The sequence below is a fragment of the Camelus dromedarius genome, chromosome 1, assembly GCF_036321535.1.
Source record: "Camelus dromedarius isolate mCamDro1 chromosome 1, mCamDro1.pat, whole genome shotgun sequence".
In the NCBI taxonomy this organism is placed as follows: domain Eukaryota; kingdom Metazoa; phylum Chordata; class Mammalia; order Artiodactyla; family Camelidae; genus Camelus; species Camelus dromedarius.
The window spans coordinates 69,825,114-69,837,469 of record NC_087436.1 but is presented as its reverse complement, the minus strand read 5'-3'; the positions used below and the strand labels follow the sequence as shown (position 1 = coordinate 69,837,469).

Sequence of the window (12,356 nt, the reverse complement as noted above, 5' to 3'; positions counted from 1 at the left end):
ATGCTAGAGTTACGATAATACATAATATTGATATAGCAATTTGGTTATCATTCTGTTGACATTCAACTTTCTTTCCTTGAAAACAGATTAAATTGTAAAAACATTTTCTGTTTACACTTTTATATTGCTGTGATTAGTATTATGACTTGCAGCAATTTTCTTTTGAGTTTAAAATTAACCTAATAATTTATCACTGCCTTTGGTAGTTTATGATCAGTAATAAACTTTTATGATCAGTAATAAACTGCTAAGGTCATCATTTTTCTTTTCTGGACTTTGATAAGAAAAGCCTAGATTATTTAATCCTATTAAATGGATATTTCAGTTTCAGCCATTAGCAATCTGTTTATCCCTTTACTTACTCATTTGTTTAGCAAACATTTATTTAGTTCCTGCACTGTATTGGGCCTTACCTTGGAGGGACAGTAGTGAGAGAACATAGTTCCTATGTTCATAGGGCTAATATCCCAGCAGGAGAGGTTGACAGGCAGGTGTAACAGAGGTTTATGGGTACTAAGGGGAAAGCGACTGGTAGGGGCAGGATGCTGTGGTAGCACATTAGTGGAGCACTTCATCTTGAAAGTTTAGGAAAGTTTTTCTTAAAGATTTGGTATCTAAGCCAAGGAGTCAGATTTTGATTATGTGATATAAATTATCAAAAGGATTTTAGTAGCTTCAAAAAAGTGCTGGTGGTGATGGTAGCACAGCTAAAGCTGTCATGAGAGTTTTTGAGTCACTGGGGTGAATGGCATGAGGATGTAAGAGATGACGTAGGAAGGTAGTAACAGCAAGATCATGAAAGTTGACTTTATCTTGTGGATGGTAAATGTCCTTTACGGATGAGAAAATAAACATTCATTGAAGCCTACTTGGGGAAAATTACTTCATTTCTCTTTTGCAGTAATAATGATAACAACTACAATAATATGTAGTCCATGAGTACATATTAAATAATTAAATACATGTGAACAAAGACCTTCGGTTTGTAATATATAACTGTTGATTGCTTATTATTATTTAATATTATTATTGTCTTATATTCCACAAGAATTCTTATAGTACTTTGTGATAAATTTTTTAAATTAATGAAATAAATTCTATTTCTTCCACAATTTTACTTTATTTTACTTGGAATTAGTAATATTATTAATGGTCATTATAATTGAAGCCCAACCATGCCATGTTTCTGACCAGGCCTCACTTCCAGACCCTAGCATTTGAGAGAGAGAAGGTAAAGGCTTGTACAATACTCTTAGCAATAGAACATCTATTGAGGGTTTCAGCAAGAGACTAGATGGGTGACAGTAAGCTTTTTGTAAATGTTGAGTGATTTGTATTTTTCCTGGCACAATGTGCTAAATATGGGGCAAGCACATTTTCTTTGCACTGTTTCTTTAAAGGAAAAACTGGCATATTTTTGGATTTTGAGTATTCACTAAATTTTGTAGACTAAAAGACCTCAGTTCTAGAAGCTTCCTGATGTGTGTGTGTGTGTGTGTGTTTCTGTGTACAGGTGTGAGTCTGTAGCTTCAAGTCTGGAGGAAACTGAACATGCAGGTCAAGAGTCTCCATCAACTCCCATTAATTTTGCCGTATGTCTGTGTTTGTAGTTGTAGTTATCTGTAGCCTGTCTGTGTCCAGAAATTGCTCTCGGGAATGATCTAGACTAAAATTAGCATTACATTTGGATACTTTAATGCTAACTCTAGAGTTCTCATGGCTCCCAAGAGTCACTGTGTGGTCCTCTGGATTCTAACACTATGGCTTAGTTCTTCTTGGGTCCCAGTGACTTAGCCATGAATTTAGATATTCCAGTGTCATACTGCAGAAGGTACTCTTAACCAGTGTTAAACAATGGACCCACTTTGAGAATCAGAGGAAATTATGAACTTTGCCTCCAATTAAATGTATATACTCAAACTCACACTAAATTTATCTTGGAATTTCAAAGTTTCAAAGATCCCTAAGGTGTATTCACAGACTGTTTTCAAGAGATCCAGTTGCATTCAATTAGCTTTATTATGCAAGATCAAAAAATTAAATGTGGCATGAATGTAAAATGTAAGGGGAGAAGAGAAAGGAGCTGAATCTGTGAAAATCATATTCTCTCTTGACTGAAGGCAGACAGCTGGCCAAAGGAGAGTTTGAACTGGTCGTTTGGTTTCAGCAAGACCTATAAAAAATGATGACAGTTTAGGAATTTAGTTCATTGTGTGTTAGTGGTTCTCATGACATGTAGACTTTTATTTAGCTTCCATGATTTGTCTCATGTCCATATCCAAGGAGTTTATCAAATTAAATATCTAAATTTAAATATTTAAATTTGACATATAGTGAACTGAAAATAATTGACTTCACCTCATATTTCTAGAAAGACACAATTCTTTACAGTCTTTTTATAAGTGATATTATACAGAGGTATGAACTTAGAAATCTGGGTTCATGAGTTTTGAACAAATGTAACTGTTAAGATAATGATTATTCTATTAAAAATATAATCATGTAATAATGTATTTGGATCAATAGATAAAAGTATATTCAATTACTTGTTTTCATGTTGTCACCATTAATTTTCTCATTTTGTTTTCAAAATTTTAGTAAGTCAACAATTTATCCAGCTTACTATCATTTTTTTTCTTACCAGATGTCCTATTAAATATGAACTCAATGATAAAATTTATACATATGCTGATCTTGGGAAACTAAAGTATGTTTTCTGTTTTGTTTTGTTTTTTTTTTTTTTGCAAGTTAGGCCATATGGAAATAGATGTCAAACTAATTAAGCCTTACTATCTAAAATCTACAGGTCTGGCCTATTTTTTTCCATTTGTGAATTCAAGATAGTAATATAATCTATTCCATATGGCTGCTATAGGAATAAACTGAGATAGTTATGTAGTTTTGATTATTTAGTAAGGACTTGAGATATTGGTTGAAAGTAAATTTTAGTATTTATTAATTTTACTTTATCTTTTCTAGAACATTACATTTCACAGATTGATCAATTTTTACAACTCATTCACAATGTGCTTTCTCACTTGAATCTCATAGCAACCAAAATTATGAGAAAATGAAAGTTCAAAGACAGTAATGACTTATATAAGGTCACACAAGGGAAGAAGCAGCCTTCTCTGATCTAATGCTATTATTATTATATCATAGATCACGAGTTGTATTTTAGATCATAAAACATGTAGACAGTGTGATGCACTGAAAATATTTGTTGTAGAGACTCTCAAAATTTTGTCACTTTCTCCCCAAATTATTTCACATTCTTTAGTTATTTTCTGTTTTATTAATCTTTCTCTTTATTTAACTTCTTCATATAAGTTTTAAATTATTTTAGACTCTGCCATTATCCATTGACCCAATAAACAGAAATATTTTACATCACATTTAAAGTTCTGAAAGTATCCTTTGAGTATGTAGATGTTTTTCAGGTTAAGAATTATAATTCTTCCATGGGTTTATCTTCGAATAGGAAATTTGGGGTGCCTAACTTCATGGATCCTTTCAGAAATGATGTCTGAGAGGATCCATGAAGCTACATGGGAGAGGATCCACCATGTTCCACGTGGGAAATGTATCATTTCCTTTCACTCTATTTGTATCAAAATTAGAGTTCAAGAACACTGTTAAACAATTAAAATGCATTTAAAGTCATACCGTATATAAATTGTTCTAAGAAAGTTTACTTTGGAGATAAGAAAAATCATAAGTTTAACATAGTATTTTACTCTACTGTCTTCGTGTGTGACCAGGAATGAAATAAAACTATTAAGCTCGAGGAGTGTTCCACTTGTCAAAAAAAAAAAAAAAAAGTTTGATAATAAAATCCCCAATTTTTATTCATTTCGTAAAATAATGTTATTTTTCATTTCCTGTTGGAAAATAATTTAGTGTATCAATGCTATGGCCCCACCAAATTAAAATTAAAATTAGCCCATTTTTGCCTGTTCCCGTAACAGACTTAATTTATCCATCGACACTATTTTAGATTTTATGATTGTGTTGATAAATCCATGAATCTTGTCTAGTGTTTATTTTTGTGTTTTGCTCATTTACCTGTGTTGTCTTCTTTGCTGTTTCCTTAGTTTTTAGATCTCAGTCGAAGTAATTTGGACTGTGGTGGTCTCGGGTGTGCTTGTGGTGATGAATTCTGAGGAAGCTTCTGCAATAACTACAGTGTTCACTGCTGGTTCGGCGGTAGGTATAACTGGAGGCTCAACAGTAGCAACAGTATTGATGGCAGGGTTGACTGTTTTATCCTGGGTTTTCTTTGGGGGAATGGCAATAAATGATGGACGTGGGCGTGGCCGACGTTCCACAGTAGGTGGGTCGATATTTGGCAGGGCTTGGCACTGAGGAATTTGAGCATGTAGTCTAATTGCAACTGGCTTTGCATAATTTGGGTAAGGAATAAATTGGTTATTAATTGGTACAGCTAGTCTGTGTTGGTAGTAATTGATTCCATAACTAGGATATCTACTCTGCACGAACTGAATTGGGAAATATTTGACTGTTTTTTCATTGAGCAATCTTTCCACCTTCTCACAGCACTGCAAAAAGAACAAATTATGAAGAATGGTATTATTGTAAGCTGGAATGTAGAGATATTTTAAATCAGAATTTTTTGAAATAATATGTTACAGTATTTGATGTTAAGTAGGTACAACATTGGAAATAGTGAACCCAATAACCATAATATTTTACAAGATATGAATTTTTACACTTTCCTTTCACTTCTTGATTTTCAGCAAATATTAAAAATAACATTAGTTTCAAAAAATTAGGTAAGATAATTCATAATGTAAACCACGTTGCCCAGAGCTTGGCACATATAAAAAGTGCTCAGTAAATGTTGCATATTAGAAGTACAACAATAAGATAAATCTCATAGAGAGCTTTGGCATACTCTGCACAAACATACTACACACACAGGAAAAATACGTACATATTTTTTCATATTTATATGTATATATATATGTATTCTCACCACATGTTTGTAATTGTTTACAAATTTTATTTACCTAGAGAGAAGGCTGAGGGCACATCCCCCCACCAACCTAATTATATCAGAATAGAAAAATAAAGTGATGTAGGAGACTTCCTGGATGTATATTTTGGATTTTTTTCAGCTTAATTTTATCTGTTAAATATCAGTAAGGAAATTTTCTATTTTTATTTGACTCCATTCTATTGATTATGTGCAATTATAAAAATATGTCATTAGGTCTTTCCATATAAATAGAAACAAATCAACAAAATTACACTGCAAATAAAAATTACACTTTTATTTCTCATAAAAGAAGACATATTTATGTATTCATTCAAACAGAATGTTGGGGAAACAAAAGGAGAAAGTAAATATAAGTGTATGAGAAGTATTCAAAGATGGATCTTTCCCCAAGTCTTAAAAAGTAGGCAGAAGAAGTATTAAACTTTACTTTTGTTTTCATTTTTTTCCAGTACTAAATTCTGAGAGAGTTTTCTCATATTGCTAAATACACACAAAAGCCGAAAGACGTGACTTGGCCTATAAGATGATACCAAGATTTTTAGAAGAACTTTGAGATTAATTCACATGATTGATTGCTAACTGATGACTTTTACACAGATTATTAGATTATTTTATGGGGTTTAAATACTTAGTTTTTAGACAAAAGGCATTTTAATATCATTAAACTTTGCAGAATAAACTTTGTAGAATTTACTTTGGAGTCCATGTCTCTACTAGAGACAAACTTACTGTTGGTTGTTCCTGGTTTTGCACCTCTGCACCCTGGTGAGATTCAGAGAAGTAATAAGAAACACAAAGTTAAAAAAAAGCAAGAATTCTAGATTTTTTTTGTGGTTTTAAAGATACCTTTTATATTAAAGACAAAACATGTTTTCTTTGTTTTTATTTTAGTATTGTAAAATATTATAAAGCATTTTCCATGGTTAACTAATCTAAAAAGCCTGTGAACCACTCAAGAAGCAACAGTGATATACTAACTAAATAGTAATAATGAACTCTACAGTTAATTTGTCTTTTAAAAATCATTGTCTAGGGAGAAAAATTCAAGGTTGAAGAGAATGTGATCATCTGACTCCTGTGCCAACAAATACACGTGATATTTGCTTAAATGAAAAATATGAATAACTTATATTCAGTTTGTATTGAATCTATATTGTTAAAAATAAGAAGAACATTGAGAATATATTTCTGCCTCCTATTAAGATGATTTTTGAAGTCTTCTAGGTTAAAAAAATGGCTCCTAGCATAACATCGATATATAAATGTTTTATAATTATGCTTTTTAAAAATCAACTTTCATTTGTTTTTATAGTATTTTTCTTAATTCTGGATTGCAACACACATTATGAGTCAGGAATGAGAAAGTAATTTCCATAGGCATGTATATATAAAACTTTAAAACTCCCAAAAGTTTTATAAACTTTTGCGATGAGGTCATAATTTTAAATATTTTAAAATGGCAGTTCGAGTTTAGGACATTGCACACATATTCCTTGGATATAAAAGACTCTAGAAACCTTTTGAATGTTGTAGGTATAGAAATTTGAAAAAAATAATAGAATTCAGGGTGTGTTGAGACAGAGACTTGTTTTTCTCTAAATTTATTAAATCATTTGTTTAAAATTTAAAAAGTAATATGAATATTGTAGAAAGTTTGCCTACACTCAAAAATTCTGATAATCTAGACATCTTAATATAATATTAACTTATATGTATTACGTACAACTGCTATACATTCATTTTCGTATCCTGCATCTTATTTTTTTTCAAGAAACATGATCTCTCATATTATTTTTTCATTATCTCATAGTTTTCATACTTATACATTTATAGTTTAAAAATAAATGATCAATGATTATGTCCTGAAATGTTTGTTCGTTATTGCTAACCATAAAGCTTTTTTCAAAAAAATATTTTATTGTATATAGAGGGATGCATAACATCTGGATATCAGTGGCCTTTTAAATAGTTTTCATTGATTCCTTAAGATAGTTTTTCAAAAGTGTGGGTTTGGGGGGACAAAAAGTCTTTGTAGAAATTATTAAACTGCTGTAATGAAAAGTTGTGCCAACTTATAGCCACCAAAAGTCTATGGATTATGCAGTTCATCTCATAATTGCTAGTAATAAATATTATCTTAACTATTTTTATTTTGGAGAGAAGGAATACATTTAGCACATAAAAGATGCTATCACATTGCTTTTTTTTTTTTTTTGAAGAATTTAATAATTTATTTCTTTTTTTCTTTTTTTAAATTGAAATACAGTCAGTTTACAATATTGTGTCAGTTTCTGGTGTACAGCATAATGTTTCAGTCATGCATATATATACATGTATTCGTTTTCATAATAGGTTACTACAAGATATTGAATATAGTTCCTTGTGCTACACAGAAGAAACTTGTTGTTTCACATTACTTTTTTAATTTGTATCATTTTGATCATTCATAAGATTGAATGGTAAAAAATCTATAAACTTTGATTCTTCCTTTGATTTATTTGTTCATGTCTGTGGGGCCTGCAGCTTTGTGAAAGCAGGAAGCAGTGTCTGTGGGCTCCACCAGGCTCCAGTAACTCAGTAAGTGGTTGCTGCAGGTCAGGCAGTCATGGATCATTTCTGATACAAAGTTCAATCCCTGTCACTCAAAGAGAAAGCCCACTTTCAAAATGTGCAGGTGCCACAATAAAATCAAATTTCAAAGAATAAATGAAAGAAAATAAATGTGAATGTCATAGTCGTTCAAAATTTTTTAAAAGTTTGACTCCACGAATTTACCTCATAGAATTATTTAGGAGATATTAACTTAAAAGCAAGTCTAAATTTAATAATAAATGAATTATGAAACAAGGACTAAGGGCCTTCCAAATTTTACAGTCTAAGAGGAGGACGCAAAACATCGTATGTTTGCCTTCCTGTTCTTGCTGTTTGCAAATAAGTGCCTGGGATCGCCGATTGAACGTGAAAGTAAAGCAGGGTGATAGCCAAAATGACAATGAAAACAAGTCTAAAAATTAAAAGAAAAAAAATCCCCCAAAACCCTCTTCTTTTTCAGATAGCTTTAATACACAGAATGTAACTTTTAAAAAAATGCCTGAAAATTAGATTTGATTATGGACAGTATCCCTGGGGAGGAGTCAGTCAGCTGACGTGTTGGGAAGAGTACAATAAAATGTACAGTTATGTTTGACGGTAAAGGTAGATGTGCCAAGGTCTTTGAAACTGGTAAAAAAGCTTAAACAAGTTCCCAATCTTTTAAGAATTTAGTCTCTAAAGTGATTGGGGTCTGTGTGAGATAGGAATTTAATTTAAAACATTTCTGATCCTGAACTATGATTTTTGCATTTATTTTTTGTGAATTATTTTTTAGAGCATATTATAATTAAAAAATATCTTCAGTATTGTTTTTCCCCAAAAATATATTTTCTCTATCACATGAGAATTTTAAAGATTTTCTTATACATGATAAAGTGTGATTTCTTAATTCTTGAAAACTGATGTCCAGAACATCTTTTAAATTTTGTAATAGAAATAAATGTAAAAATGAGTTACTTTTATGAAAATATAGTTAGTATGCAGCTATTTTGCTCTATAAATATAACTATTTAGAAATTTACATAATTAGAGCCTTTAAATAAAATTTTCTTAAAGTTTTAATACAAATTCATTAGATGCAGTTAACTCACCAAAAAAGGTAGAGTTAATGCCAGGATAGTCACAACTAGGAAGAAGCTCTTCATGATTGCACCTAAAAATAAAAATTAAAAAATTAAAAAAAAATTAAATTAAAAGGATCTATTACTAATAATTTAGGAGTGATTTGGAACAATGTTTTCTTTGCTTTAAGGAAAAACCCCACTAGATTTATGGGTAGATATAGCCAATGTGGTAAATTTATTTTATTAAAAACTTTAGAAAAACCAAACAGTATAATGTGTATGAATTTGATTTTTGGCTATAATATTAAAAGTATCATTACAAGGTTAATCATATATTCATTTAACATGTACCAGGAACCTACTAGTAGGCCATTAATAAGGAAAGTCATAGACACAATTTTCTATAAATAATTAAATTACATAAGAATTTTATTCTGTTGTAGAGAAGGACAGGTAGTTTGAATAACTTTAAACTTTGTTGGAAAAAAATGTGTCCCTATGTATACACATATACATACACATATATAATGTATAGGCACATAATGGTGCCTATAAATATATATGTACATTTATAGGTACTATTCTTACCTATAAATAAAAATTTTAGCTTATATATATAAAGAACAAGGCACTGTCAAGTGTTGAGATTATCAAGGTGAATTGGTCTTGCTAGTCTTACCCAGTAGCATCAATTGTAGGAAGAGAGTTGCAACAACAAGTCACTGTTAGAGGAAAGAAAGTCGAAAATGTCACAAAAGTGGCTTTCTACATATAGAAGTTTTCAGTTAAGAAATCAACAAACTACTTGTGTGGGAGATACAGGTGGGACTTACTCACGCAGAGATTAATAGAGAACATTCAAATAGAAGAGAAAGCCTTCTGAATATCCATGGGCATTTAAATGGAGAAAAGGGAAAGATAAAGTTGGAAAGAAGGTTTAGGGCAGCAAAAGGAGAGGCTTCCCATGCCAGTCTGAAGAGTAGGCAAGGCTTTGTAAACAAGGGAAACCAGCTGAGTGGTTCAGGACCAGAGACTGTGTGACTACACATTCCTTTGGAGAACTGAGTTCCATCTCAGGCTCTATCTCTACTTGTGCAATTTTGTCCAAGTAATTTCCTTTATCTGGGCCTTACTATTCTTACCTATAAATGAAAGTTTGAACTAAAATTTCTGAAATTCTGTAATTCCATGATTGGTCTAACAGGAACATGTAAGATGGAGGAGATGGAGGGTATACTGAAACTGCATTCTTCACAATTACTTCTCCAGTCATCATGAATGATGAGATTAACTTGATTGTTTTAATAAAAACATAGGTATGACAATGACAGGGCTTTGACTGAAATATTTAAAGAAATAAACTAGCCTTATCTTTCTAAAGGAGTATAGGAGTCACACCTGCTTATTTGATTTTTTAAAAATAGTCTTTTTAGAAAGATACATATAACAGTTTAAGCTTTTAATATTTCAGTATATGTGGTATTTGTGAAATAAATGCTAACCACATCTTGTTGCAACTACTGTTATTGACCTACTTGTATAGATTTGAGACTTGCAAACTGAGTTTTACAAGAGAGGGTCACAGAGTTAAAGTCCAGGCTTGGTAAAGGGAACACACTAGACTCCATTTGCTTTTGATTCACAGATAATAATGATTAGAAAGACTGTCTACTAAACTGATTTCAGAACCTCTGATAGGATATCATTGGTTGGAAAAGAACTCATGTGAGATCTACAAGCAAACTCAAATTTCAATGAAAAGAATGGAGTTCCCTATTAATTCTTCACTTGCCAGTTACCTTTTTTCATTTTTTAACACAAATATATTAGACATATAACATTGTGTAAATTTAAATTATATGACATGTTGATTTGATATATTTATATATTGTAATGTGATTGCCATTGTAGTGATAATTACCACTTCTATCATGTCACATAATTATCATTTCTTTTTTGTAGTTGGAATAGTTAAGATCTCTCTTAGGATGTTTTCAATTCAAGCAAAATTATAACACATATACAGACTTACACACACAGTCACACAAGCAATCTGTAAAATGACAGTAGATCCTCTTTTTTAGCATAAACAGAAATCAGAGAGATAAGACCATAATTTACTTATGTTACTTAAACCAATGAGTACTTGATGGAAAAGTCTATGAAACAGCAGAACTATTCAGCTTTCGTGAGGATATGTAACTCATAATTTTTAAAAAAGTTATACCGTAACATATAAAATTATAATCTTTAGATAGAAATAAAAATTTTAAATTAGTTAAGGGGTCAATCTGGATTATTATGACACATTCATCTTTCTGAGAAGTTAGCCCTCCACATATGTCTGTAGGAATAAGTTCATTGTCTTGAACAACTTTTCTTTACAATTTACATTGTCTTCAGTAGTTTAGCCAGTAGTGAAGATAATAATAACCCAAAGTGAAGTTAAAAATAAATTTAATCATAACATTATACAGAATCTAAGGTTTAGGTTAGAAACTAATGTCAAAATGATGCCAAGGCATATTCAAGCTTAGCAATAAAAACTAAGAGGAAGAAATTATGATTAACTCCTGTGAAAAAGAGTCATTCTCTCTGGACATTTCAATTTGATTACCTTCCCTTGTGCCTGTCAGGTCTTGCTTGGCAGTAGGTTGAGCTGGCCTCTCAACTATAAAGAAGACCCAAGGTAAATAACTGGAGACTAATTAAAGGGTGTTAGTGCTTTGCATCATGTGATTTATCTTCCTCCTACATTACACCCAATAGGAAGATGACAAAAAGGAAAGATTTGACGATAGCAGAGTCATCTTTGTGTCAGTTGTGGTTAGTGAAATGCATAGGAGGAAACAGAGTTGTCATTTATAAAGCTTGAAAAGAGACTATCCACCTTTTTAAGAATGCATTTGTATGTTTTATGAAAAAATATAGAGGAGTTTTAAAAAATTAATTGCATTCTCAATCAACGAATTCCACCTATTTGAATTGGAAGGTATTGTTAAAATGATAATAGCTGGTCACAACACTTTTATATTCAAATGTTTCTTTTTAGTTTAAGAACCTGGATATCAAGTGACCCTCTATATATATTATGGGCTGTGGTTGGTCATCTTCCTTCCAGAATTACAATCATTGATTTTTAGAAATTAGAAAACAGACCATTTCTTAAATACCCAAGAGCAACTTCATACAAGTTAAATCTAAATATGAAATATTTTAATCAATATAAAGTAGCAAAGCCATTTGCATTTTATTCTTCAGTAAGTTCATGGTATAAACATTCAGTGTATACTTGCTGATTGATTAACCTTTTATGAATCAATGTTGCATTTAGATTTTTAAATTTCAATAATACAGGTGAAACATTCGGGAAATACAAAATTAAATTATTGAATTCAGAATAATTGTTTTGTTTCAAAGACAGCTCATTCTAACTTACAAAGTATATATCATAAAACTACCAATATGGGAGATATTTTGGTAAAATATAGCTAACCAAATAATTTGCTTAGATGATTCAGAGAAGAATATTTTCTTTTGCATACATTTCTCTGGGGAAAAAAATGTTAACTGTGACTTCACCTTAGCTATGAAGTCCTTGGCCAGATTGAGGTATTTACAGGAATCAATGAGGACTGCCAGAACACAAACAAGAAATAATAAGAGCATTGTGTTGTAGT

At 31.1% G+C, this 12,356-nt stretch overlaps 1 protein-coding gene and 1 long non-coding RNA gene across 2 annotated transcripts in view; one reads left to right on the top strand and one right to left on the bottom strand.

Moving 5' to 3' along the window:
* The window catches only part of LOC135321161 (uncharacterized), a 344,866-nt gene that overhangs the window by 222,768 nt on the left and 109,742 nt on the right, over window positions 1-12,356 (top strand). Inside the window, exon 5 of the long non-coding RNA XR_010380695.1 lies at window positions 4,095-4,206. This is a non-coding gene — a long non-coding RNA (uncharacterized LOC135321161). The remainder of the gene's footprint in view (window positions 1-4,094; window positions 4,207-12,356) is intronic.
* CSN3 (casein kappa) lies at window positions 2,001-11,341 on the bottom strand. The gene is given in 5 exon segments (NM_001303560.1): window positions 2,001-2,173; window positions 4,066-4,559; window positions 5,750-5,782; window positions 8,704-8,765; window positions 11,294-11,341. Coding segments are annotated over 3 exon segments (549 nt in total). The 5' UTR covers window positions 8,758-8,765; window positions 11,294-11,341; the 3' UTR covers window positions 2,001-2,173; window positions 4,066-4,097.